The sequence below is a fragment of the Oncorhynchus masou genome, chromosome 7 (assembly GCF_036934945.1).
Source record: "Oncorhynchus masou masou isolate Uvic2021 chromosome 7, UVic_Omas_1.1, whole genome shotgun sequence".
NCBI classification, from domain to species: domain Eukaryota; kingdom Metazoa; phylum Chordata; class Actinopteri; order Salmoniformes; family Salmonidae; genus Oncorhynchus; species Oncorhynchus masou.
This window is the reverse complement of record NC_088218.1, coordinates 19865395-19891000: the sequence shown is the minus strand read 5'-3', so window position 1 is coordinate 19891000 and position 25606 is coordinate 19865395. Positions and strand designations below refer to the sequence as shown.

At 45.5% G+C, this 25606-nt stretch overlaps 1 protein-coding gene across 2 annotated transcripts in view; it reads left to right on the top strand.

Annotated features, from left to right (window-relative positions):
- Positions 1 to 25606, top strand: part of LOC135543474 (sodium-driven chloride bicarbonate exchanger-like) — a 52981-nt gene that overhangs the window by 8022 nt on the left and 19353 nt on the right. For both annotated transcript variants that reach the window (XM_064970757.1, XM_064970758.1), the window contains exons 3-7: positions 9745 to 9826; positions 11163 to 11318; positions 21229 to 21370; positions 21473 to 21633; positions 21832 to 22020. In XM_064970757.1, the coding sequence (XP_064826829.1) occupies positions 9745 to 9826; positions 11163 to 11318; positions 21229 to 21370; positions 21473 to 21633; positions 21832 to 22020 (730 nt within the window). The remainder of the gene's footprint in view (positions 1 to 9744; positions 9827 to 11162; positions 11319 to 21228; positions 21371 to 21472; positions 21634 to 21831; positions 22021 to 25606) is intronic.

Here is a 25606-nt window from a genome sequence, read left to right as displayed (position 1 = left end):
CTTTATTTAACTAGGCAAGTCAGTTAAGAACTAATTCTTATTTTCAATGACGGCCTAGGAACAGTGGGTTAACTGCCTTGTTCAGGGGCAGAACGACAGATTTGTACCTTGTCAGCCCGGTGATTTGAACTTGCAACCTTTTGGTTACTAGCCCAACGCTCTAATCACTAGGCTACCCTGCCGCGAGATGGGGGAGGCTGCTGTAGCCCTGAACTGAATACCCAACAACTGTACGTCTTTCTCCTCCTTTATCTCTGTCTCCCAGAGAGACGCTTTAGGATAAGAATAAGACTGCGCTTTCAGTAAATAGTCAAATGACACATAATAAATCATGGATAATTGCTGATGGGAAATGCAGAAAATTCAGCTACATGCCATTTCTAATAGATCTATGTGGAGTGCATAGAGTACAGGAGAGTGAGCCTTGGTGTCCAGTAAACAGAGAGGAGGGAGAGAAGCCAATGGCAGGCATCTTTCCAAGGTCAACCCTGAACTCGCCAAACGTGGAAATCAGATAGATGTCAACCTCTTCATCCTCCTTTGGTTTTCAGTCCAGGGCTACAGCAGCTTCCCCTTCCCCCTGCATGATGTCAGCTTCCTCGTCCTCCTTTGGTTTTCAGTCCAGAGCTACAGCAGCTTCCCCCTACATGTGTTGCTCTGCTCATTCCTATCAAGCTGACTAACTGCCTGCAGAATTTAGCCTGGATATGCATTTGTTAGCGTGCTTATTTCTCTGTGCATTTATGTGTGTGTGTGTGCGCACGCGTGTGCGTCCGGGCATAGAGAGCAACTCCCACCCCACGCTGGCTGCTCTGATGTCATCACCAGGCAGAGAGCATGATAGGAGCTGATTTAATCGGTGTTGTGTATGTCTCATCCAGGGTTAGATCCTGGGATTTACACACCTATGGCAAAAGTTTAGCATTTGTGGGGAGTTGAAATCTGTGGTGGGGACGCTTTCTCTGCCGCTCTTCCATCAGTGTTCTGCAGCCTGCAGGAGATCCCGTCCCCACCATCATGCTATTAAGAGATAGAGACAGAAACCTGCTGCAGGCCGGAGATGCTGTCTCATTTGTCAAACTGAACAGAAGACACGAAGCACCACTCTGTCCTCCTATAGTGGTCCTGGCACAGAGAAAGACAGTTGGCGTTCTAGAAGGATTTATTGACCTATTTTCTCAACATGTTGATCTAACGAGACTTCAACCAGAGGTCATGAGCAAAGTCTCTGTTAAGATTGTGTTGTGAGCCTCCCGGGTGGCGCAGCGCTAGCTGTACCACCAGAGATTCTGGGTTCGAGTCCAGGCTCTGTCGCAGCCAGCCGCGACCGGGAGGCCCATGGGGCGACGCACAATTGGTCCAGAGTTGTCCGGGTTAGGGAGGGTTTGGCCTGCAGGGATATCCTGATATCCTTGTCTCATCCCGCACTAGCAACTCCTGTGGCGGGCCGGGCGCAGTGCACGCTGACCAGGTCGCCAGATGTATGGTGTTTCCTCCGATACATTGGTGCGGCTGGCTTCCGGGTTGGATGGGCATTGTGTCAAGATGCAGTGCAGGTTGGGTTGTGTTTCGGAGGACGCATGGCTCTCGACCTTCGCCTCTCCCGAGTCCGTACGGGAGTTGCAGCGATGAGACAAGACTGTAACTATTGGATACCACGAAATTGGGGAGAAAAAAGTGGTAAAAAGAAAAAAAGATGTGTTGTGGGCTCAGAGTCCTTTCCATTCCAACTCCCTCAGACCAGGAAGATAATTGAAATTTGATTCATTAATAAAATGATTATCACGTAAGATGAATGAATGACACTTCTACTTATGAATTGAACCGAGATTCATCTCCTGAATTCACTGAATTGAATTGGCACTCAACCCTGAAGAGGATGAAAAGTATTTGATCAGACCCAGACTTTATAATAAGACATTCTCATAGGTACATTTTCTAACAGGCAGGCAGGGAGCAGGAGGTGGGGGATTTCATTATGATGTCACTGAGAACGAGGGGATTTCCCAGGGGGCCATGGGTCCTCCTGGGGATAGCAGCAGCAGGGTCTGCCCCCGGTCACCCTTCACATTTCTCCAAGGGTGGTCTCTTGCGCTCCACTCTCTGCTATGACAGCCATGCTGCCTGAGAAATAGAATGGGTATACATGACAGTTTTGCCCTACACCAAAGGGACTCTGATTATAACATGGCTGATTAGGACGTCTGTCTGTCTGTCTGTCTGTCTGTCTGTCTGTCTGTCTGTCTGTCTGTCTGTCTGTCTGTCTGTCTGTCTGTCTGTCTGTCTGTCTGTCTGTCTGTCTGTCTGTCTGTCTGTCTGTCTGTCTGTCTGTCTGTCTGTCTGTCTGTCTGTCTGTCTGTCTGTCTGTCTGTCTCTGTCTGTCTGTCTGCTTCTGTCTGTCTGTCTGTCTGTCTGTCTGTCTGTCTGTCTGTCTGTCTGTCTGAGTCTGTCTGTCTGTCTGTCTGTCTGTCTGTCTGTCTGTCTGTCTGTCTGTCTGTCTGTCTGTCTGTCTGTCTGTCTGTCTGTCTGTCTGTCTGTCTGTCTGTCTGTCTGTCTGTCTGTCTGTCTGTCTGTCTGTCTGTCTGTCTGTCTGTCTGTCTGTCTGTCTGTCTGTCTGTCTGTCTGTCTGTCTGTCTGTCTGTCTGTCTGTCTGTCTGTCTGTCTGTCTGTCTGTCTGTCTGATCTGTCTTTCTGATCTGTCTGTCTGTCTGTCTGTCTGTCTGTCTGTCTGTCTGTCTGTCTGTCTGTCTGTCTGTCTGTCTGTCTGTCTGTCTGTCTGTCTGTCTGTCTGTCTGTCTGTCTGTCTGTCTGTCTGTCTGTCTGTCTGTCTGACTGACTGACTGACTGTCGAAACAGCTTTGCCTGTGTCCAACTTCTCAGATAATCAGTGAGCACACTGACACTGCTCACATGATGGGTCAGTGGACCATTCCTCGAAGCAAGACGTAAATGAATTGACATCCAATATCACATTTACAAACAAACCAGCCCTGAAAACGTTTGTATACTTTCTATTGATAATTCCTTGATCTTCATCTGAGAAATCACCCTCCACATATGAGACGGTCTAATGTGATGTCTAAGCCCACACGGCCACAACCCACCCAACCCCCCCACCATCTGTCTTCAGCAATCCTCTAGGCTCAGTCACATGGGCGTCCATGTGTGGGTGCCTCCTCTCTTCAGCAACCTGGCCTGGGCTAGCCTAATCTTCTTCAGCAACCTGGCCTGGGCTAGCCTAATCTTCTTCAGCAACCTGGCCTGGGCTAGCCTAATCTTCTTCAGCAACCTGGCCTGGGCTAGCCTAATCTTCTTCAACAACCTGGTCTGGGCTAGCCTAATCTTATTCAGCAACCTGGTCTGGGCTAGCCTAATCTTCTTCAGCAACCTGGTCTGGGCTAGCCTAATCTTCTTCAACAACCTGGCCTGGGCTAGCCTAATCTTCTTCAGCAACCTGGCCTGGGCTAGCCTAATCTTATTCAGCAACCTGGCCTGGGCTAGCCTAATCTTCTTCAGCAACCTGGCCTGGGCTAGCCTAATCTTCTTCACAAACCTGGCCTGGGCTAGCCTAATCTTCTTCACAAACCTGGCCTGGGCTAGCCTAATCTTCTTCACAAACCTAGCCTGGGCTAGCCTAATCTTCACAAACCTGGCCTGGGCTAGCCTAATCTTCTTCACAAACCTGGCCTGGGCTAGCCTAATCTTCTTCAGCAACCTGGCCTGGGCTAGCCTAATCTTCTTCACAAACCTGGCCTGGGCTAGCCTAATCTTCTTCACAAACCTGGCCTGGGCTAGCCTAATCTTATTCAGCAACCTGGCCTGGGCTAGCCTAATCTTCTTCAGCAACCTGGCCTGAGCTAGCCTAATCTTCTTCAACAACCTGGTCTGGGCTAGCCTAATCTTCTTCAGCAACCTGGCCTGGGCTAGCCTAATCTTCTTCAGCAACCTGGCCTGGGCTAGCCTAATCTTATTCAGCAACCTGGCCTGGGCTAGCCTAATCCTCTTCAGCAACCTGGCCTGGGCTAGCCTAATCTTCTTCAGCAACCTGGCCTGGGCTAGCCTAATCTTCTTCAGCAACCTGGCCTGGGCTAGCCTAATCTTCTTCAGCAACCTGGCCTGGGCTAGCCTAATCTTCTTCACAAACCTGGCCTGGGCTAGCCTAATCTTCTTCAGCAACCTGGCCTGGGCTAGCCTAATCTTCTTCAGCATCCAGGACTGGCTGTGTAGGACCATCTTTGATTGGTCTGTAGCCACAGTCATCCAGTCATGGGATGCGTATGTAATGGAATATTATTCCCTGTATAGTGCACTGCTTTTGAACAGGATTCTAAATGGAATGCAGAAAATACACAATCATTTGTAATACTGTCCAGATTTATCTGAACTGCAAAGATGCTTCATATATCATTTCTGTAGTATAATTTAGTTATGTTAATAAGCTCTGGTTTCTTACCTGTGGGAACTGGGGGGTAGAGTCCAGGGCCAGAGTCATGGCCAGGGTTACTTCCAGCTGTGGGATAGAGCCAGTCTAGGCACAGGGTTACTTCCAGCTGTGGGATAGAGCCAGTCTAGGCACAGGGTTACTTCCAGCTGTGGGATAGAGCCAGTCTAGGCACAGGGTTACTTCCAGCTGTGGGATAGAGCCAGTCTAGGCACAGGGTTACTTCCAGCTGTGGGGTAGAGCCAGTCTAGGCACAGGGTTACTTCCAGCTGTGGGGTAGAGCCAGTCTAGGCACAGGGTTACTTCCAGCTGTGGGGTAGAGCCAGTCTAGGCACAGGGTTACTTCCAGCTGTGGGATAGAGCCAGTCTAGGCACAGGGTTACTTCCAGCTGTGGGGTAGAGCCAGTCTAGGCACAGGGTTACTTCCAGCTGTGGGATAGAGCCAGTCTAGGCACAGGGTTACTTCCAGCTGTGGGATAGAGCCAGTCTAGGCACAGGGTTACTTCCAGCTGTGGGATAGAGCCAGTCTAGGCACAGGGTTACTTCCAGCTGTGGGGTAGAGCCAGTCTAGGCACAGGGTTACTTCCAGCTGTGGGATAGAGCCAGTCTAGGCACAGGGTTACTTCCAGCTGTGGGGTAGAGCCAGTCTAGAAACAAGGTTACTTCCAGCTGTGGGGTAGAGCCAGTCTAGGCACAGGGTTACTTCCAGCAGTGGGGTAAAGCCAGGGGACAAGGCCAGGGTAAGGGTGGTTCCAGCTGTGGGGTAAAGCCAGGGGACAGGGCCAGGGTAAGGGTGGTTCCAGCTGTGGGGTAAAGCCAGGGGACAGGGCCAGGGTAAGGGTGGTTCCAGCTGTGGGGTAAAGCCAGGGGACAGGGCCAGGGTAAGGATGGGTCCAGCTGTGGGGTAAAGCCAGGGGACAAGGCCAGGGTAAGGGTGGTTCCAGCTGTGGGGTAAAGCCAGGGGACAAGGCCAGGGTAAGGGTGGTTCCAGCTGTGGGTTAAAGCCAGGGGACAGGGCCAGGGTAAGGGTGGTTCCAGCTGTGGGGTAAAGCCAGGGGACAGGGACAAGGCCAGGGTAATTCCAGCTGTGGGGTAAAGCCAGGGGACAAGGCCAGGGTAAGGGTGGTTCCAGCTGTGTGGTAAAGCCAGGGGACAGGGACAAGGCCAGGGTAATTCCAGCTGTGGGGTAAAGCCAGGGGACAAGGCCAGGGTAAGGGTGGTTCCAGCTGTGTGGTAAAGCCAGGGGACAGGGACAAGGCCAGGGTAATTCCAGCTGTGGGGTAAAGCCAGGGGACAAGGCCAGGGTAAGGGTGGTTCCAGCTGTGGGGTAAAGCCAGGGGACAGGGCCCGGGTAAGGGTGGTTCCAGCTGTTGGGTAAAGCCAGTGGACAGGGCCAGGGTAAGGGTGGTTCCAGCTGTGGGGTAAAGCCAGGGGACAGGGCCAGGGTAATGGTGGTTCCAGCTATGGGGTAAAGCCAGGGGACAGGGCCAGGGTAAGGGTGGTTCCAGCTGTGGGGTAAAGCCAGGGGACAGGGACCAGGGCCAGGGTAAGCTGTGGGGTAAAGCCAGGGGACAGGGACCAGGCCAGGGTAAGGGTGGTTCCAGCTGTGGGGTAAAGCCAGGGGACAGGGACAAGGCCAGGGTAAGGGTGGTTCCAGCTGTGGGGAAAAGCCAGGGGACAGGGCCAGGGTAAGGGTGGTTCCAGCTGTGGGGTAAAGCCAGGGGACAGGGCCAGGGTATGGGTGGTTCCAGCTGTGGGGTAAAGCCAGGGGACAGGGCCAGGGTAAGGGTGGTTCCAGCTGTGGGGTAAAGCCAGGTGACAGGGACAAGGCCAGGGTAAGGGTGGTTCCAGCTGTGGGGTAAAGCCAGGGGACAGGGCCAGGGGACAGGGCCAGGGTAAGGGTGGTTCTAGCTGTGGGTTAAAGCCAGGGGACAGGGCCAGGGTAAGGGTGGTTCCAGCTGTGGGGTAAAGCCAGGGGACAGGGACAAGGCCAGGGTTGCTGTGGGTTAAAACCAGGGTCAAGGCCAGAGGGGCTTCCACCTTAACAACCTCTGCCTAGAGCAGTGTAACAGCAGGACAACAACACATATTGCCAAACTAAACAATCATTTGGGACACAGATCATTTTGGTCCAATTATGATGCACCTAAACTGCTTCACATTTGACTTCTGTGGTATTATTGTGTTATGTTAATAGGCTCTGGTGTCTTACAGTTGAAGTCGGAAGTTTAGATACACCTTAGCCAAATACATTTAAACTCAGTTTTTCACAATTCCTGACATTTAATCCTAGTAAAAATTCCCTGTCTTAGGTCAGTTAGGATCACCACTTTATTTTAAGAATGTGAAATGTTGGAATAATAGTAGAGAGAATGATTTATTTCAGATTTGATTTCCTTCATCACATTCCCAGTGGGTCAGAAGTTTACATACACTCAATTAGTATTTGGTAGCATTGCCTTTAAATTGTCAAACGTTTCAGGTTGCCTTCCACAAGCTTCCCACAGTAAGTTGGGTGAATTTTGTCCCATCCCTCCTGACAGAGTTGGTGTAACTGAGTCAAGTTTGTAGGCCACCATGCTTGCACACACTTCTTTAGGTCTGCCCACAAATTATCTATAGGATTGAGGTCAGGGCTTTGTGATGGCCACTCAAATACCTTGATTTTGTTGTCCTTAAGCCATTTTGCCACAACTTTGGAAGTATGCTTGGGGTCATTGTTCATTTGGAAGACCCATTTGCGACAAAGCTTTAACTTCCTGACTGATGTCTTGAGATGTTGCTTCAATATATCCACATCATTTTCCTTCCTCAGGATGCCATCTATTTTGTGAAGTGCACCAGTCCCTCCTGCAGCAAAGCACCCCCACAACATGATGCTGCCACCCCCGTGCTTCACAGTTGGGATGGTGTTCTTCAGCTTGCAAACCTCCCCCTTTTTCCTCCAAACATAACAATGGTCATTATGGCTAAACAGTTATTTTTTTCGTTACATCAGACCAGAGGACATTTCTCCAAAAAGTAAGATCTTTGTCCCCATGTGCAGTTGAAAACCGTAGTCTGGGTTTTTTTATGGCGGTTTTGGAGCAGTGGCTTCTTCCTTGCTTAGCAGCCTTACAGGTTATGTCGATATAGGACTCATTTTACTGTGGATATAGATACTTTTGTGCCTGTTTCCTCTAGCATCTTCACAAGGTCCTTTGCTGTTGTTCTGGGATTGATTTGCACTTTTCACCCCAAAGTACATTCATCTCTAGGAGACAGAACGCGTCTCCTTCCTGAGCGGTATGACGGCTGCGTGGTCCCATGGTGTTTATACTTGCATACTATTGTTTGTACAGATGAACGTGGTACCTTCAGGCGTTTGGAAATTGCTCCCAAGGATGAACCAGACTTGTGGAGGTCTACAGTTTTTTTCTGAGGTCTTGGCTGATTTATTTTGATTTTCCCATGATGTCAAGCAAAGAGGCACTGAGTTTGAAGGTAGGCCTTGAAATACATCCACAGGTACACCTCCAATTGACTCAAATGATATCAATTAGCCTATCAGAAGCTTCTAAAGCCCTGACATCATTTTCTGGAATTTTCCAAGCTGTTTAAAGGCACAGTCAACTTAGTGTATGTAAACTTCTGACCCACTGGAATTGTGATACAGTGAATTATAAGTGAAACAATCTGTCTAAACAATTGTTGGAAAACTGATTAGTAGATGTCCTAACCGACTTGCCAAAACTACAGTTTGTTAACAAGAAATGGTTGAAAAATGAGTTTTAATGACTCCAACCTAAGTGTATGTAAACGTCTGACTTCAACTGTACCTTTTGGAAGCTGTGGGGTTGTGCCAGTGTCAGGTTCTGAGGTGCTTCCACCAGCTGCAGGCCTGAACACATCAAGGAGTTCTAGAATTAAGCGGCATGATCGGAATATTACTACCACGGTTATCTGTCGCTCATGTCCATGTCTGTTGTATGACTAAAACACTGCTGTCGTATGGTTCTACACCGTCTAACCAAAGTGCTGTAGATTCACTGTTTACGTTTTCCAATCGCGTTAAGTGCTGATTACAATCTAGTCTGATTAGATTGTCAAATGATGCAATATGGAAAAGCTCAGCCGTGTCCAGAGATTATTTGAGTGTAGCATTGACTTGTGCTTAGAGATGATTGTGAATGAAGTGTGGCTGATTACCAAGGGGAATGAACTGGCATTACGCGGCATCATGTTTTACCAGCTTACCACTGGCACCCAGCACCTCCAATGTCACCTCATGGTATTTGGCACAAAGATTAAGCCTACAACCCCCTGGACAGAAACATGTTATTTTTGGGACACTCACTAGCGAATAGTACACAGACACACACACACACACATATATATATACACACACACAATCAACCTTCTGAGACCCTCGACCCCAAAACCACTTTCTCCTACAACAATCCTATCCATTATCAGGACAGTCTTTTGGGTCAATAACAGTGTTCCTCTCGGCAGCTGTGTGAGAGTCAGTATATATCTGACCGCACGCATGAGGAAGCATCCTTGTTAAAAATAAATAAAACGTGACTAAAACAATAAAACTATCTGGGTAGTCAGGGAAGGTGAATTCATAAAAATTGTGATTGGCCACATTAGTTGCCATGGTGACTGTCTGATGAAGTTAGCCTCATGAAGCTGCTGTGTGTTTATTTAAGGACTCATCCTCTTGCAGCAGGAGGATGGCAGGACGCCAGAGGACTCTTATATAAGAGTTTTGGCTTTTTAAAATTCAAATGTAGCTCCGTGTACTGAATGGTCATTTTGACATGGTGGAATGGTCACTGGGCCAAATTCACCATTGTGTGCTAAGCCCAATAAAAAAAAAACATTCTGAGCTTTTTCTGTGAAAATCTCTTGATGTGCAAAGGAATGGGTCTCTTTGTACTGTACATACTGTAAATACATATGTGCGTATAAAGTCGTTTGGACCATGATAGTTCGTTGGTGATGTGGACACCAAGGAACTTGAAGCTCTCGACCCGCTCCACAACAGACCTGTCGATGTTAATATGGGGGCCTGTTCGGCCCACCCTCTCTCTCTCTCTCTCTCTCTCTCTCTCTCTCTCTCTCTCTCTCTCTCTCTCTCTCTCTCTCTCTCTCTTTCTCTCTTTCTCTCTCTCTCTCTCTCTCTCTCTCTCTCTCTCTCTCTCTCTTTCTCTCTGTCTCTCTCTGTCTCTCTGTCTCTCTCTCTCTCTCTCTCTCTCTCTCTCTCGCTGTCTCTCTCTCTGTCTCTCTCTGTCTCTCTCTGTCTGTGTCTCCTATAGAGGACTGATGAGGAGGCAGTCCTGGACAGAGGGGGCACTCGCTCCATGCTCAACACCAACTTTGAGAAGGAGGAGCTGGAAGGTGAGTCAACATGAACTGTTTAAGAGATGCATCTCACTTAGTCTAAACTGGCTTCCTCCCCTTGTCTCCACCTCTACCTAACCCTATTCTGCTTTTACATAGTCTGTGACTTCATATCACTAATGGGTGGAAGGAGAGGGACGCAAGTAGACAAGGACCGGGAGCAGGTTAAGAAAACTGGAATGCACCCAGTGACCTTTCTCAGACACTCTGTACTGCTGTGACACTGTATTTGCTCTGGTGTAGTATTCCCTGCTACCCCATAAGGATAACCTATGGATTTGTGAGAGAGGACACTGTAGTGAAGACGAGGAACACACACACACACACACACACACACACACACACACACACACACACACACACACACACACACACAACACACACACACACACACACACACACACACACACACACACACACAGAGAGAGACCACACATGAATGTCTTAATATGTGTGTCACTTTCATGCCACAGAGAGCAGGATGGGAGAGAACAGACTTTCCATCACATCAGCAAGTTCCCAGGTGAGGGATGTTGTGATCATTTTATAGAAAACCTCCCGTCTTGACTCACAGACTGTAAGCTGCAGCCAAGGTCCTCCGGGTCCTCAGTGTTTCAACCAGGCATGTCCTAGGCTGCCCTATTGTCTTTCATAATAGTCTCTACGACACATTCAAAGGGAGATATACTCTATTGTACTGTGATATACCATGTTGGATGTTTAGTTGATGTCAGTGTGTTGCCGGCTGACTCAGAGATGCACGTTGTGGTTGTTGTGACTGTAACAGGCCACACGCTCAGGCTGTCACACATGACGTTTCAGGGAGACATATTGCTAGAATCATCCTGTCCTTGACTTACTGCCTAAGTTTCTGGGAATGGTTGTTTTTGTTTAACAGTACTTACACTGAGTAGTGCTGTTAAAGCAGGCCTGGAGGTGGGGACAGAGATATGAGTGGCCAGGGTCTGGTCCATGTCACCTTGTGTACCCTGGCTCTCCCACAGCTGGTTTGAGACCTATAGGGCAGGCCATTTTGGCTGTCCTAGCTCAGCATTGGAGTCAGCATAGATTATGCTCACCCTGGGAGGGAGGGAGGGATCATTACAGTGCTTGAGTATTTCATTTCCAGCTGACACCAAATTGACATTTGTTTTATATGAATCTGGCCCAAGTGATTTTTTTTTCTCCATTAGGGCCTTGCGTTTTAATGAATGCATCACATTTAAAAAGTACATTTTTGTAAATGCACAAATGGGGCCCTGTGGTTGTAGGCCCTACATTTCTGGGGTTATAGTAATTGTATTTTGATGGCACGTTTTCATCGTGTCCCCAGGCCACCGGACCCTTTACATCGGGGTCCACGTTCCCCTGGGGAGGAAGTCCCACCGACGTCACCGTCACCATGGCGGCCACAACAGAAACAGCAGGAAGAGATCCAAAGAGAGGGAATCTGGGGTGGACGGCGATGGCAGAGAATCGCCCTCCCACAGTAAGTCTATGGGGGGAGTGTGCTACAAAGAAGGTTCCCTGTGAAAATGTGACCAAAACCCACACTTTGAAAAAAGGGTTCCGAAAGGGTTCTTCAGCTGTTCACATAGGAAAACCCCTTTTGATTTCCATGCACTCTGTGGAAAAGGTTCTACATGGAACCCAAACCAGTTCTATTTGGAACCAAAAGTGTTCTACCTGCAACCAACAAGTGTTCTTCAAAGTTTTTATTTTTTTCTAAGAGTGTATTGTAAGTCAATAGGGGGAGTGTACTGACAAAATGTTCCCTGTGAAAATGTGTGACTTGTCATTTGTTCTTGTTTCTCTGTCATTGACACGAGCCAGGTCTCAGATCTCTTTGTGCACTTGCCAACTATCATTAATGAGCCAAAAGAGAACAGAAGTTGTGATCTTGATTCAATAACGTATTGGGTTATGCAAATATTGGGTTATGCAAATATTGGAATTCTATCACTTTTTTTGTACCACAGATCATTTTATTCTCAAGTTGCTAAGCAACCGCTATTTGTCTGTCCTGGCGACTAGTTGCTAGCTCATGAATTTCTCAAACTAAATCAGTGACCCCGCACAAAATCTGTCTGCATAGTGAAAGTTGAGATTGCCATGAGGCCAGACCGTTGGTAAGAGTGCAGAACAGACTAGCACCCAGGCTACATTGATTGACGTCTCTTCACACCTCTTCTCACTCTCTTTCTCTCACCTTTTTTATCCCTCTCTTCTTTCTTTCTTTCTCTCACTCTCTGTCTCTCTCTGTCTCTGTCTATCGCTGTCTCTCTCTCTCTCTCTCTCTCTCTCTCTCTCTCTCTCACCATGCTCTCTCCCTGTCTATCTGTCTCTCTCTCTCCCTCAATTCAATTCAAGGGCTTTATTGGCATGGGAAACATTGCCAAAGCAAGTGAGGTAGATAATATATAAAGTGAATATATAAAGTGAAATAAACAATACAAATTAACAGTAAACATTACACATACAGAAGTTTCAAAACAATAAAGACATTACAAATGTCATATTATATATACAGTGTTTTAACAATGTACAAATGGTTAAAGGACACAAGATAAAATAAGCATAAATATGGGTTGTATTTACAATGGTGTTTGGTCTTCACTGGTTGCCCTTTTCTCGTGGCAACAGGTCACAAATCTTGCTGCTGTGATGGCACAGCAGTAGATATGGGAGTTTATCAAAATTGGATTTGTTTTCGAATTCTTTGTGGATCTGTGTAATCTGAGGGAAATATGTCTCTCTAATATGGTCATACATTGGGCAGGGGGTTAGGAAGTGCAGCTCAGTTTCCATCTAATTTTGTGGGCAGTGAGCACATAGCCTGTCTTCTCTTGAGAGCCATGTCTGCCTACGGCGGTGTTTCTCAATAGCAAGGCTATGCTCACTGAGTCTGTACATAGTCAAAGCTTTCCTTAATTTTGGGTCAGTCACAGTGGTCAGGTATTCTGCCGCTGTGTACTCTCTGTGTAGGGCCAAATAGCATTCCAGCTTGCTCTGTTTTTTTTGTTAATTCTTTCCAATGTGTAAAGTAATTAGCTTTTTGTTTTCACATGATCTGGTTGGGTCTAAGTGTGTTGCTGTTCTGGGGCTCTGTGGGGTGTGTTTGTGTTTCTGAATCGAGGCCCAGGAACAGCTTGCTTAGGGGACTCTTCTTCAGGTTAATTTCTCTGCAGGTGATGGCTTTGTTATGGAAGGTTTGGGAATCGCTTCCTTTTATGTGGTTGTAGAATTTAATGTCTCTTTTCTGGATTTTGATAATTGGGGGTATCGGCCTAATTCTGCTCCACATGCATTATTTGGTGTTCTACGTTGTACAAAGATGATCTTTTTTTTGCAGAATTCTGCATGCAGTCTCTCAATTTGAGGTTTGTCCCATTTTGTGAATTCATGGTTGGTGAGCAGACCCCAGACTACACAACCATAAAGAGCAATGGGTTCTAAACCTGATTCAAGTATTTTTAACCAGATCCTAATTGGTATGTCGAATGTTGTGTTCCTTTTGATGGCATAGAATGCCCTTCTTGCCTTGTCTCTCAGATCGTTCACAGCTTTGTGGAAGTTACCTGTGGCACTGATGTTTAACCCAAGGTATGTATAGTTTTTTGTGTGCTCGGGGGCAAGGGTGTCTAGATTGAATTTGTATTTGTGGTCCTGGTGACTGGACCTTTTTTGAACACTATTATTTTAGTATCGTCCCCGAGATATGCAACTTTTCATGGAAGTCAGGAACCAATACAAACTGTCAGTTAGGAAAGCAAAGGCTAGCTTTTTCAAACAGGAATTTTCATCCTGTAGCTCTAACTCCAAAATGATTTGGGACACTGTAACACCCATGGTGAATAAGAGCACCTCCTCCCAGCTGCCCACTGCAATGAGGCTAGGAAACACTGTCACCACCAATAAATCCACGATAATCGAGAATTTCAACAAGCATTTCTCTACAGCTGGCCATGCTTTCCTCCTGGCTACCCCAACCACGGCCAACAGTTCTGCACCCCCCACAGCTACTTGCCCAAGCCTTCCCAGCTTCTCCTTCACCCAAATCCAGATAGCAGATGTTCTGAAAAAGCTGCAAAACCTGGACCCGTACAATCTGGACCAACAATCTCTCTTTCTAAAATGATCTGCCGCCATTGTTGCAACCCCTATTACTAGTCTGTTCAATGTCTCTTTCATATCATCTGAGATTCCTAAAGATTGGAAAGCTGCCGCGGCCATCCCCCTCTTCAAAGGGGGAGACACTCTAGACCCAAACTGTTACAGACCGATATCCATCCTGCCCTGCCTTTCTAAAGTCTTCGAAAGCCAAGTTAACAAACAGGTCACTGACCATTTCGAATCCCACCGTACCTTCTCCACTATGCAATCCGGTTTCTGAGCTGGTCATGGGTCCACCTCAGCCACGCTCAAGGTACTAAATGATATCATAACCGCCATCGATAAAAGACAATACTGTGCAGCCGTATTCATCGACCTGGCCAAGGCTTTTGACTCAGTCAATCACAGTATTCTTATTGGCAGACTCAACAGCCTTGGTTTCTCAAGTTACTGCCTCGCCTGGTTCACCAACTACTTCTCAGATAGAGTTCAGTGTGTCAAATCGGAGGGCCTGTTGTCCATACCTCTGGCAGTCTCTATGGGGTTACCACAGGGTTCAATTCTCAGGCTGACTCTTTTCTCTGTATATATTAATTATGTCGCTCTTGCTATGGGTGATTCCCTGATCCACCTCTACGCAGACAACACCATTCTGTATACATCTGGCCCTTCTTTGGACACTGTGTTAACCTGTTGTGACGAGCAATCCCATATCTGGGAGCGTAATTATAGCCTCAAGCTCATTACCATAACGCAACGTTAACTATTCATGAAAATCGCAAATGAAATGAAATAAATATATTGGCTCACAAGCTTAGCCTTTTGTTAACAACACTGTCATCTCAGATTTTCAAAAAATGCTTTTCAACCATAGCTACACAAGCATTTGTAAGAGTATTGATAGCTAGCATAGCATTAAGCCTAGCATTCAGCAGGCAACATTTTCACAAAAACAAGAAAAGCATTCAAATAAAATCATTTACCTTTGAAGAACTTCGAATGTTTTCCATGAGGAGACTCTCAGTTAGGTAGCAAATGTTCAGTTTTTCCAAAAAGATTATTTGTGTAGGAGAAATCGCTCCGTTTTGTTCATCACGTTTGGCTAAGAAAAAAAATGAAAATTCAGTCATTACAACGCAAACTTTTTTTCCAAATTAACTCCATAATATCGACAGAAACATGGCAAACGTTGTTTAGAATCAATCCTCAAGGTTTTTTTCACATATCTATTCGATGATAAATCACTCGTTGCAGTTTGGTTTCTCCTCTCTTCAAAATGCAAAAAATGCACACACCTGGAGATTACGCAATAGTTTAGACGGAAAACACAGAGCGGACACCTGGTAAATGTAGTCTCTTATGGTCAATTTTCCAATGATATGCCTAAAAATACGTCACAATGCTGCAAACACCTTGGGGAAATGACAGAAAGTGCAGGCTCATTCCTTGCGCATTCACAGCCATATAAGGAGACATTGGAACATAGCGCCTCCAAAATCTGGCTCACTTCCTGTATGAAATTTCATTTTGGTTTTCCTGTAGCATTAGTTCTGGGGCACTTACAGACAATATCTTTGCTGTTTTGAAAACGTCAGAGTGTTTTCTTTCCAAAGCTGTCAATTATATGCATAGTCGAGCATCTTTTCGTGACAAAATATCTTGTTTAAAACGGGAACGTTTTTCATCCAAAAATAAAATACTGCCCCCAGAGTTTCAAGAGGTTAACAAAGCTCCAAACGAGCTTCAATGCCATAAAACACTCCTTCCATGGCCTCCAACTGCTCTTAAATGCTAGTAAAACTAAATGCATGCTCTTCAACCAATTGCTGCCCAGACCCGCCCGCCCGACTAGCATCACTAGTCTGGAAGGTTCTGACTACAAATACCTAGGTGTCTGGCTAGACTGTAAACTCTCCTTCCAGACTCATATTAAACATCTCCAATCCAAAATTAAATCTAGAATTGGCTTCCTATTTCACAACAAAGCCTCCTTCACTCACGCTGCCAAACATACCCTCGTAAATCTGACTATCCTACTGATCCTCGACTTCGGCGATGTCATTTACAAAATTGCCTCCAACACTCTACTCAGCAAACTGGATGCAGTCTATCACAGTGCCATCCATTTTGTTACCAAAGCCCCAAATACTACCCACCACTGCGACCTGTACGCTCGTGTTGGCTGGCCCTCGCTACATATTTGTTGACAGACCCACTGGCTCCAGGTCATCTATAAGTCTCTGCTAGGTAAAGCACCCCGTTATCTCAGCTCACTGGTCACGATAACAACACCCACCCGAAACTCGCGCTCCAGCAGGTATATCTCACTGGTCATCCCCAAAGCCAACACCCACTTTGGCCACCTTTCCTTCCAGTTCTCTACTGCCAATGACTGGAACGAAATGCAAAAATTGCTGAAGTTGGAGACTTATATCTCCCTCACTAACTTTAAGCATCAGCTTACCGATCACAACAGTTGTACATAGCCCATCCGTGAATAGCCCACCCAACTACCTACCCCATCCCCATATTGTTTTTATTTACTTTTTGCTCTTTTACACACCAGTATTTCTACTTGCACATCATCATCTGCACATCTATCACTCCAATGTTAATTTGCTAAACTGTAATTACTTTTCTACTATGGCCTATTTATTAGATTTTCTATTGTGTTATTGACTGCACTTTTGTTTATTCCATGTGTAACTCTGTGTTGTTGTTTGTGTCACACTGCTTTGCTTTATCTTGGCCAGGTCGCAGTTGTAAATGAGAACTTGTTCTCAACTGGCTTACCTGGTTAAATAAAGGTGAAATAAAAAAATAAAAAACATTTTGGTCTTACTGAGATTTACTGTCAGGGCCCAGGTCTGGCAGAATCTGTGCAGAAAGTGCTGCTGTGTAGGCCCTCCTTGGTTGGTGACAGAAGCACCAGATCTTCAGCAAACAGTAGACATTTGACTTCAGATTCTGGTAGGGTGAGGCTGGGTGCTGCAGACTGTTCTAGTGCCCTCGACAAATTTCTTGAGATACATATATATATATATATATACACACACTCACACGCAGTGGGGCAAAAAAAGTATTTAGTCAGCCACCAATTGTGAAAGTTCTCCCACTTAAAAAGATGAGTGGCCTGTAATTTTCATCATAGGTACACTTCAACTATGACAGACAAAATGAGGGGAAAAAATCCAGAAAATCACATTGTAGGATTTCTAATGAATTTATTTGCAAATGAAGTTGGAAAATAAGTATTTGGTCAATAACAAAAGTTTATCTCAATACTTTGTCATTGCCAACAAAGGGTATATAACAGAGGTCAAACATTTTCTGTAAGTCTTCACAAGGTTTTCACACACTGTTGCTGATATTTTGGCCCATTCCTCCATGCAGATCTCCTCTAGAGCAGTGATGTTTTGGGGCTGTTGCTGGGAAACACGGACTTTCAACTCCCTCCAAAGATGTTCTATGGGGTTGAGATCTGGAGACTGTCTAGGCCACTCCAGGACCCTGAAATGCTTCTTACGAAGCCACTCCTTCATTGCCCGGGCGGTGTGTTTGGGATCATTGTCATGCTGAAAGACCCAGCCACATTTCATCTTCAATCCCCTTGCTGATGGAAGGAGGTTTTCACTCAAAATCTCACGATACATGGCCCCATTCATTCTTTCCTTTACACAGATCAGTCGTCCTGGTCCCTTTGCAGAAAAATAGCCCCAAAGCATGATGTTTCCACCCCCATGCTTCACAGTAGGTATGGTGTTCTTTGGATGCAACTCAGCATTCTTTGTCCTCCAAACACGACGAGTTGAGTTTTTACCAAAAAGTTCTATTTTGGTTTCATCTGACCATATGACATTCTCCCAATCTTCTTCTGGATCATCCAAATGCTCTCTAGCAAACTTCAGACGGGCCTGGACATGTACTGGCTTAAGCAGGGGGACACGTCTGGCACTGCAGGATTTGAGTCCCTGGCGGCGTAGTGTGTTACTGATGGTAGGCTTTGTTACTTTGGTCCCAGCTCTCTGCAGGTCATTCACTAGGTCCCCCCGTGTGGTTCTGGGAGATCTTGTGTGGAGCCTCAGATCGAGGGAGATTATCAGTGGTCTTGTATGTCTTCCATTTCCTATTAATTGCTCCCACAGTTGATTTCTTCAAACCAAGCTGCTTACCTATTGCAGATTCAGTCTTCCCAGCCTGGTGCAGGTTTACAATTTTGTTTCTGGTGTCCTTTGACAGCTCTTTGGTCTTGGCCAACTGGCCACGCCAGTTTGGAGTGTGACTGTTTGAGGTTGTGGACAAGTGTCTTTTATACTGATAACAAGTTCAAACAGGTGCCATTAATACAGGTAACGAGTGGAGGACAGAGGAGCCTCTTAAAGAAGAAGTTACAGGTCTGTGAGAGCCAGAAATCTTGCTTGTTTGTAGGTGACCAAATACTTATTTTCCACCATAATTTGCAAATAAATTCATTAAAAATCCTACAATGTGATTTTCTCCCCCCAATTTTTTTTCTCATTTTGTCTGTCATAGTTGAAGTGTACCTATGATGAAAATTACAGGCCTCTCTCATCTTTTTAAGTGGGAGAACTTGCACAATTGGTGGCTGACTAAATACTTTTTTGCCCCACTGTATATGTTAAAGAGGGTGGGGCTTACGCTTGCATCCCTGTCTCACCCCAAGGCACTGTGGGAAGAAATGTGTGTGTTTTTTGCCTATTTTAACCGCACACTTGTTGTTTGTGTACATGGATTTTATAATGTTGTATGTTTTTCCCCCAACACCACTTTCCATCAATTTATATAGCAGACTCTCATGCCAAATTGTGTCAAAGGCTTTTTTGAAATCAACAAAGCATGAGAAGACTTTGTCTTTGTTTTGGTTTGTTTGTTTGTCAATAGGGTGTGCAGGGTGAATACATGGTCTGTCGTACGATAATTGAGTAAAAACCCCATTTGACATTTGCTCAGTACATTGTTTTCACTGAGGAAATGTACAAGTCTGCTGATAATGATAATGCAGAGGATTTTCCCAAGGTTGCTGTTGACGCATATCCCACGGTAGTTATTTGGGAATGGGGTGATCAGTCCTTGGTTCCAAATATTTGGGAAGATGCCAGAGCTAAGGATGATGTTAAAGAGTTTTATTATATCCAATTGGAATTTGTTGTGTGTATATTTGATAATTTCATTGAGGATACCATCAACACCACATGCCTTTTTGGGTTGGAGGGTTTTTATTTTGTCCTGTAGCTCATTCAAGGTAATTGGAGAATCCAGTGCGTTCTGGTAGTCTTTAATAGTTGATTCTAAGATTTGTATTTGATTATGTACATGTTTTTGCTGTTTGGTCTTTGTTATAGAGTCAAAAGGATTGAAGAAGTGGTTTACCCATACATCTCAATTTTGGGTAGATAATTCTTCGTGTTGTTGTTTGTTTAGTGTTTTCCAATTTTCCCAGAAGTGGTTAGAATCTATGGATTCTTCAATTACATTTAGCTGATTTCTGACATGCTGTTCTTTTTCCCGTAGTGTATTTCTGCATTGTTTTAGTGATTCACCATAGTGAAGGTGCAGTCTCAGGTTTTCCGGGTCTCTATGTTTTTGGTTGGACAGGTTTCTCAATTTCTTTGTTAGATTTTTGCATTCTTCATCAAAACATTTGTCATTGTTGTTCATTTTCTTCGGTTTTCTATTTGAGATTTTTAGATTTGATAGGGAAGCTGAGAGGTCAAATATAGTGTTGAGATGTTCTACTGCCAAGTTTACACCTTCACTATTACTGTGGAACGTTTTGTCCAGGAAGTTGTCTAAAAGGGATTGAATTTGTTGTTTCCTAATTGGTTTTTGGTATTTTTCCAAACTACATTCCTTCCATCTATAGCATTTCTTAATATTACTCAGTTCCTTCGGCTTTGATGCCTCATGATTGAGTATTGCTCTGTTCAAGTAGTCTGTGACTTTGCTGTGGTCTGATAGGGGTGTCAGTGGGCTGACTGTGAACGCTCTGAGAGACTCTGGGTTGAGGTCAGTGATAAAGTAGTCTACAGTACTAGTGCCAAAAGATGAGCTATAGGTGTACCTACCATAGGAGTCCCGTTGAAGCCTACCATTGACTATGTGCATACCTAGCGTGCGACAGAGCTGCAGGAGTTGTGACCCGTTTTTGTTGGTTATGTTGTCATAGTTGTGCCTAGGGGGGCATATGGGGGAGGGATTGCGGTCACCTCCAGGCAGGTGTTTGTCCCCCTGTGTGCTGAGGGTGTCAGGTTCTTGTCCGGTTCTGGCATTTAGGTCACCACGGACTAGTCCCTGAGTCTGGAAATTATTGATTTCCCCCTCCAGGATGGAGAAGCTGTCTTCATTAAAGTATGGGGATTTTAGTAGGGGGATATAGGTAGCACACAGGAGGAAATGTTTCTAAGCTCATTTCCTTTTGAATTTCTAGCCAAATGTCAAATGTTCCGGAGGTCTGGGAGAGTGTCTCGCTGGTCTGGGCGGGGTGTCTATTGATCAGTTGCTCCTGTGTGAAGTGTTGGGGCTGCGTTTGAGAGCGATGTCCTTTAGAGCCCGGGTGAAGGTGGGCACTGCTGCCTTGTATAGGTGGACCTGGTCATAGAGGCTGTTCAAGTCCAGGGTGGAATGGTGGTTAAGGAAAACATTTGGTTTTGAGGCGCAGTCACGGGACATACTTGCATTTACCCGCTGTATTGTGTCAGGGTGGAAGTATTTTTGTTTTAGCAGGGTGGAGATAACCACTTGTGCATTGGGGAAAGTAGAATAATCTTTTTCAATCACTCCCGTCAGTGCTGTGGCCACCCTTTCCTGCTTTGTTCTTAGGTCGTTTGTGCCTTTGTGTATTACTATGTGGGTAGGTGAACCTAGTTGGTCCTCAGACAGAAGGTCTAGGGCGTGCTGGGTGAACCTAGTTGGTCATCAGACAGAAGGTCTAGGGCGCGCTGGGTGAACCTAGTTGGTCCTCAGACAGAAGGTCTAGGGCGCGCTGGGTGAACCTAGTTGGTCCTCAGACAGAAGGTCTAGGGCGCGCTGGGTGAACCTAGTTGGTCAGACAGAAGGTCTAGGGCGCGCTGGGTGAACCTAGTTGGTCCTCAGACAGAAGGTCTAGGGCGTGCTGGGTGTTTGGACACCGGAGTTTAGACACACCGTGTTTGGGGGAAAGTATTTTTTTTTTTCTCACCCCCCTTTCTCTCTTTCTCATCTTCTCCCTTTCTTCCCCCCTCTCCACACCCCCAACTCTCTCCTTTGCCTCCTCTACCCCTCTACAGCAGACACTCCTGCCCAGAGGGTGCAGTTCCTTCTGGGGACAGAGGATGGTGATGAGGAGCACATACCTCATGCCCTCTTCACTGAGCTAGATGAGATCTGCCTGAGAGAGGGTGAGGATGCAGAGTGGAAGGAGACTGCCAGGTAACCAATCGCACCACCCGCTCCAGCTCCACAGCCAATCAGGTGTCTGTTTTTCTGCTTGTGCATCTCTGTGTGTCTGCGTGTGTGTGTGTGTGTGTGTAGGTGGCTGAAGTTTGAGGAGGACGTGGAGGATGGAGGCGAGCGTTGGAGCAAGCCCTACGTGGCCACCCTGTCTCTTCATAGCCTGTTTGAGCTGAGGAGCTGCATCCTCAACGGAACCGTGCTGCTGGACATGAGGGCCAACTCACTGGAGGAGATCGCCGGTACGTAGAGTGGTGCTGGAGTGGAGGGTGGCCAGAAGTTTGCTGGTTCAAATCCGAGGGTTGACGGGGAAAGTCTGGCGGGAGTGAGTCTGCAACTGGATGGTTACCGGAGTTAGAATATCAGGTGCCAATTACTGCCGTTTTGCCCTTGAGCAAGGCATGCAAACCCCTAACCAATCTATATGTGTGTTCTCCCAGATATGGTCCTGGACCAGCATGAGGTGTCGGCCGGGGTGGGGGAGGATGTGAGAAGGAGGATCCGTGAGGCGCTCCTGAAGCAGCACCACCACCAGAACCACAAGAAGCTGGCCAACCGCATCCCCATCGTACGCTCCTTTGCCGATATTGGCAAAAAGCATTCCGAGCCCCACTCCATGGACAAGAACGGTGAGCTCACCAATCCACCAACCAACCATCCACACACCAATCACAGTTTTGTGGCTTTTCTGATTGTTGTGCTGTATTCTGTCTCTATGTGACATGATGTGTTGTCTGATTAATATCTCAACTACTGTCTACATTCTCTCCTTTTGTTTGTGTGTGTGTGTCTGTGTGTGTCTGTGTGCGTGTCTAGGTTGTTTGAATGTATATACAGTGCCCTGCGAAAGTATTCGGCCCCCTTGAACTTTGCAACCTTTTGCCACATTTCAGGCTTCAAACATAAAGATATAAAACTGTATTTTTTTGTGAAGAATCAACATCAAGTGGGACACAATCATGAAGTGGAACGACATTTATTGGATATTTCAAACTTTTTTAACAAACCAAAAACTGAAAAATTGGGCTTGCAAAATTATTCAGCCCCCTTAAGTTAATACTTTGTAGCGCCACCTTTTGCTGCGATTACAGCTGTAAGTCGCTTGGGGTATGTCTCTATCAGTTTTGCACATCGAGAGACTGACATTTTTTCCCATTCCTCCTTGCAAAACAGCTCGAGCTCAGTGAGGTTGGATGGAGAGCATTTGTGAACAGCAGTTTTCAGTTCTTTCCACAGATTCTCGAATGGATTCAGGTCTGGACTTTGACTTGGCCATTCTAACACCTGGATATGTTTATTTTTGAACCATTCCATTGTAGATTTTGCTTTATGTTTTGGATCATTGTCTTGTTGGAAGACAAATCTCCGTCCCAGTCTCAGGTCTTTTGCAGACTCCATCAGGTTTTCTTCCAGAATGGTCCTGTATTTGGCTCCATCCATCTTCCCATCAATTTTAACCATCTTCCCTGTCCCTGCTGAAGAAAAGCAGGCCCAAACCATGATGCTGTCACCACCATGTTCGACAGTGGGGATGGTGTGTGTTCAGGGTGATGAGCTGTGTTGCTTTCACGCCAAACATAACGTTTTGCATTGTTGCCAAAAAGTTAAATTTTGGTTTCATCTGACCAGAGCACCTTCTTCCACATGTTTGGTGTGTCTCCCAGGTGGCTTGTGGCAAACTTTAAACAACACTTTTTATGGATATCTTTAAGAAATGGCTTTCTTCTTGCCACTCTTCCATAAAGGCCAGAGTTGTGCAATATACGACTGATTGTTGTCCTATGGACAGAGTCTCCCACCTCAGCTGTAGATCTCTGCAGTTCTTCCAGAGTGATCATGGGCCTCTTGGCTGCATCTCTGATCAGTCTTCTCCTTGTATGAGCTGAAAGTTTAGAGGGACGGCCAGGTCTTGGTAGATTTGCAGTGGTCTGATACTCCTTCCATTTCAATATTATCGCTTGCACAGTGCTCCTTGGGATGTTTAAAGCTTGGGAAATATTTTTGTATCCAAATCCGGCTTTAAACTTCTTCACAACAGTATCTCGGAACTGCCTGGTGTGTTCCTTGTTCTTCATGATGCTCTCTGCGCTTTTAATGCACCTCTGAGACTATCACAGTGCAGGTGCATTTATACGGAGACTTGATTACACATAGGTGGATTGTATTTATCATCATTAGTCATTTAGGTCAACATTGGATCATTCAGAGATCCTCACTGAACTTCTGGAGAGAGTTTGCTGCACTGAAAGTAAAGGGGCTGAATAATTTTGCACGCCCAACTTTTCAGTTTTTGATTTGTTTAAAAAAGTTTGAAATATCCAATAAATGTCGTTCCACTTCATGATTGTGTCCCACTTGTTGTTGATTCTTCACAAAAAAATACAGTTTTATATCTTTGTTTGAAGCCTGAAATGTGGCAAACGTTTGCAAAGTTCAAGGGGGCCGAATACTTTCGCAAGGCACTGTATGTGTGTGTGTGTGTGTGTGTGTGTGTGTTGAAGTCGGAAGTTTACATACACTTAGGTTGGAGTCGGAGTCATTAAAACTTGTTTTTCAACCACTCCACACATTTCTTGTTAACAAACTATAGTTTTGGCAAGTCGGGTAGGACATCTACTAAGTGCATGACACAAGTACTTCTTCCAACAATTGTTTACAGACAGATTATTTCACTTATAATTCACTGTATCACAATTCCAGTAGGTCAGAAGTTTACATACACTAAGTTGACTGTGCCTTTAAACATCTTGGAAAATTCCAGAAAATGATGTTATGGCTTTAGAAGCTTCTGATAGGCTAATTGACATCATTTGAGTCAATTGGAGGTGTACCTGTGGATATATTTCAAGGCCTACCTTCAAACTCAGTGCCTTTTTGCTTGTAGACCTCCACAAGTCTGGTTCATCCTTGGGAGCAATTTCCAAACGTGTGAAGGTACCACATTCATCTGTACAAACAATAGTATGTAAGTATAAACACCATGGGACCACGCAGCTGTCTTACTGCTCAGGAAGGAGATGTGTCCTGTCTCCTAGAGATGAACGTACTTTGGTGCGAAAAGTGAAAATAAATCCCAGATTAACAGCAAGGCAACTTGTGAAGATGCTGGAGTAAACAAGTAAAAAAGAATCGATATCCACAGTAAAACGAGTCCTATATCGACATAACCTGAATGGCCGCTCAGCAAGGAAGAAGCCACTGCTCCAAAACCGCCATAAAAAAGCCAGACTACGGTTTGCAACTGCACATGGAGACAAAGATCGTACTTTTTGTAGAAATGTCCTCTGGTCTGATGAAACAAAAATAGAACTGTTTGGCCATAATGACCATCGTCATGTTTGGAGGAAAAAGGGGGAGGCTTGCAAGCCGAAGAACACCATCCCAACCCTGAAGCACGGGGGTGGCAGCATCATGTTGTGGGGGTGCTTTGCTGCAGGAGGGACTGTGGTACTTCAAAAAATAGATGTCATCATGAGGCAGGAATATTATGTGGATATATTGAAGCAACATCTCAAGACTTCAATCAGGAAGTTAAAACTTGGTCACAAATGGGTCTTCCAAATGAACAATGACCCCAAGCCTACTTCCAAAGTTGTAGCAAAATGGCTTAAGGACAACAAAGTCAAGGTATTGGAGCCATCACAATGCCCTGACCTCAATCCTATAGAAAATTTGTGGGCAGAACTGAAAAGGTGTGTGTGAGCAAGGAGGCCTACAAACATGACTCAGTTACACCAGCTCTGTCAGGAGGAATGGGCCAAAATTCACCCAACTTGAAGCTTGTGGAAGGCTACCCGAAACGTTTGACCCAAGTTATACAATTTAAAGGCAATACTAGCAAATAGTAATTGAGTGTTCGTAAACTTCTGACCCACTGGGAATGTGAAATACAAGCTGAAATAAATTATTCTCTCTACTATTATTCTGACATTTCACATTCTTAAAATAAAGGGGTGATCCTAACCTATCCTGACCTAAAACAGGGAATTTTTACAAGGATTAAATGTCAGGAATTGTGAAGAACTGAGTTTAAATTTATTTGGATAAATTGTATGTAAACTTCTGACTTCAACTGTGTGAATATATATACAGAATATATATTTGAGTATATCTTTTCATTTGACAACACTGAGGAAATGACACTTTGCTACAATGTAAAGTAGTGAGTGTACAGCTTGTATAACAGTGTAAATTTGCTGTCCCCCTCAGAATAAC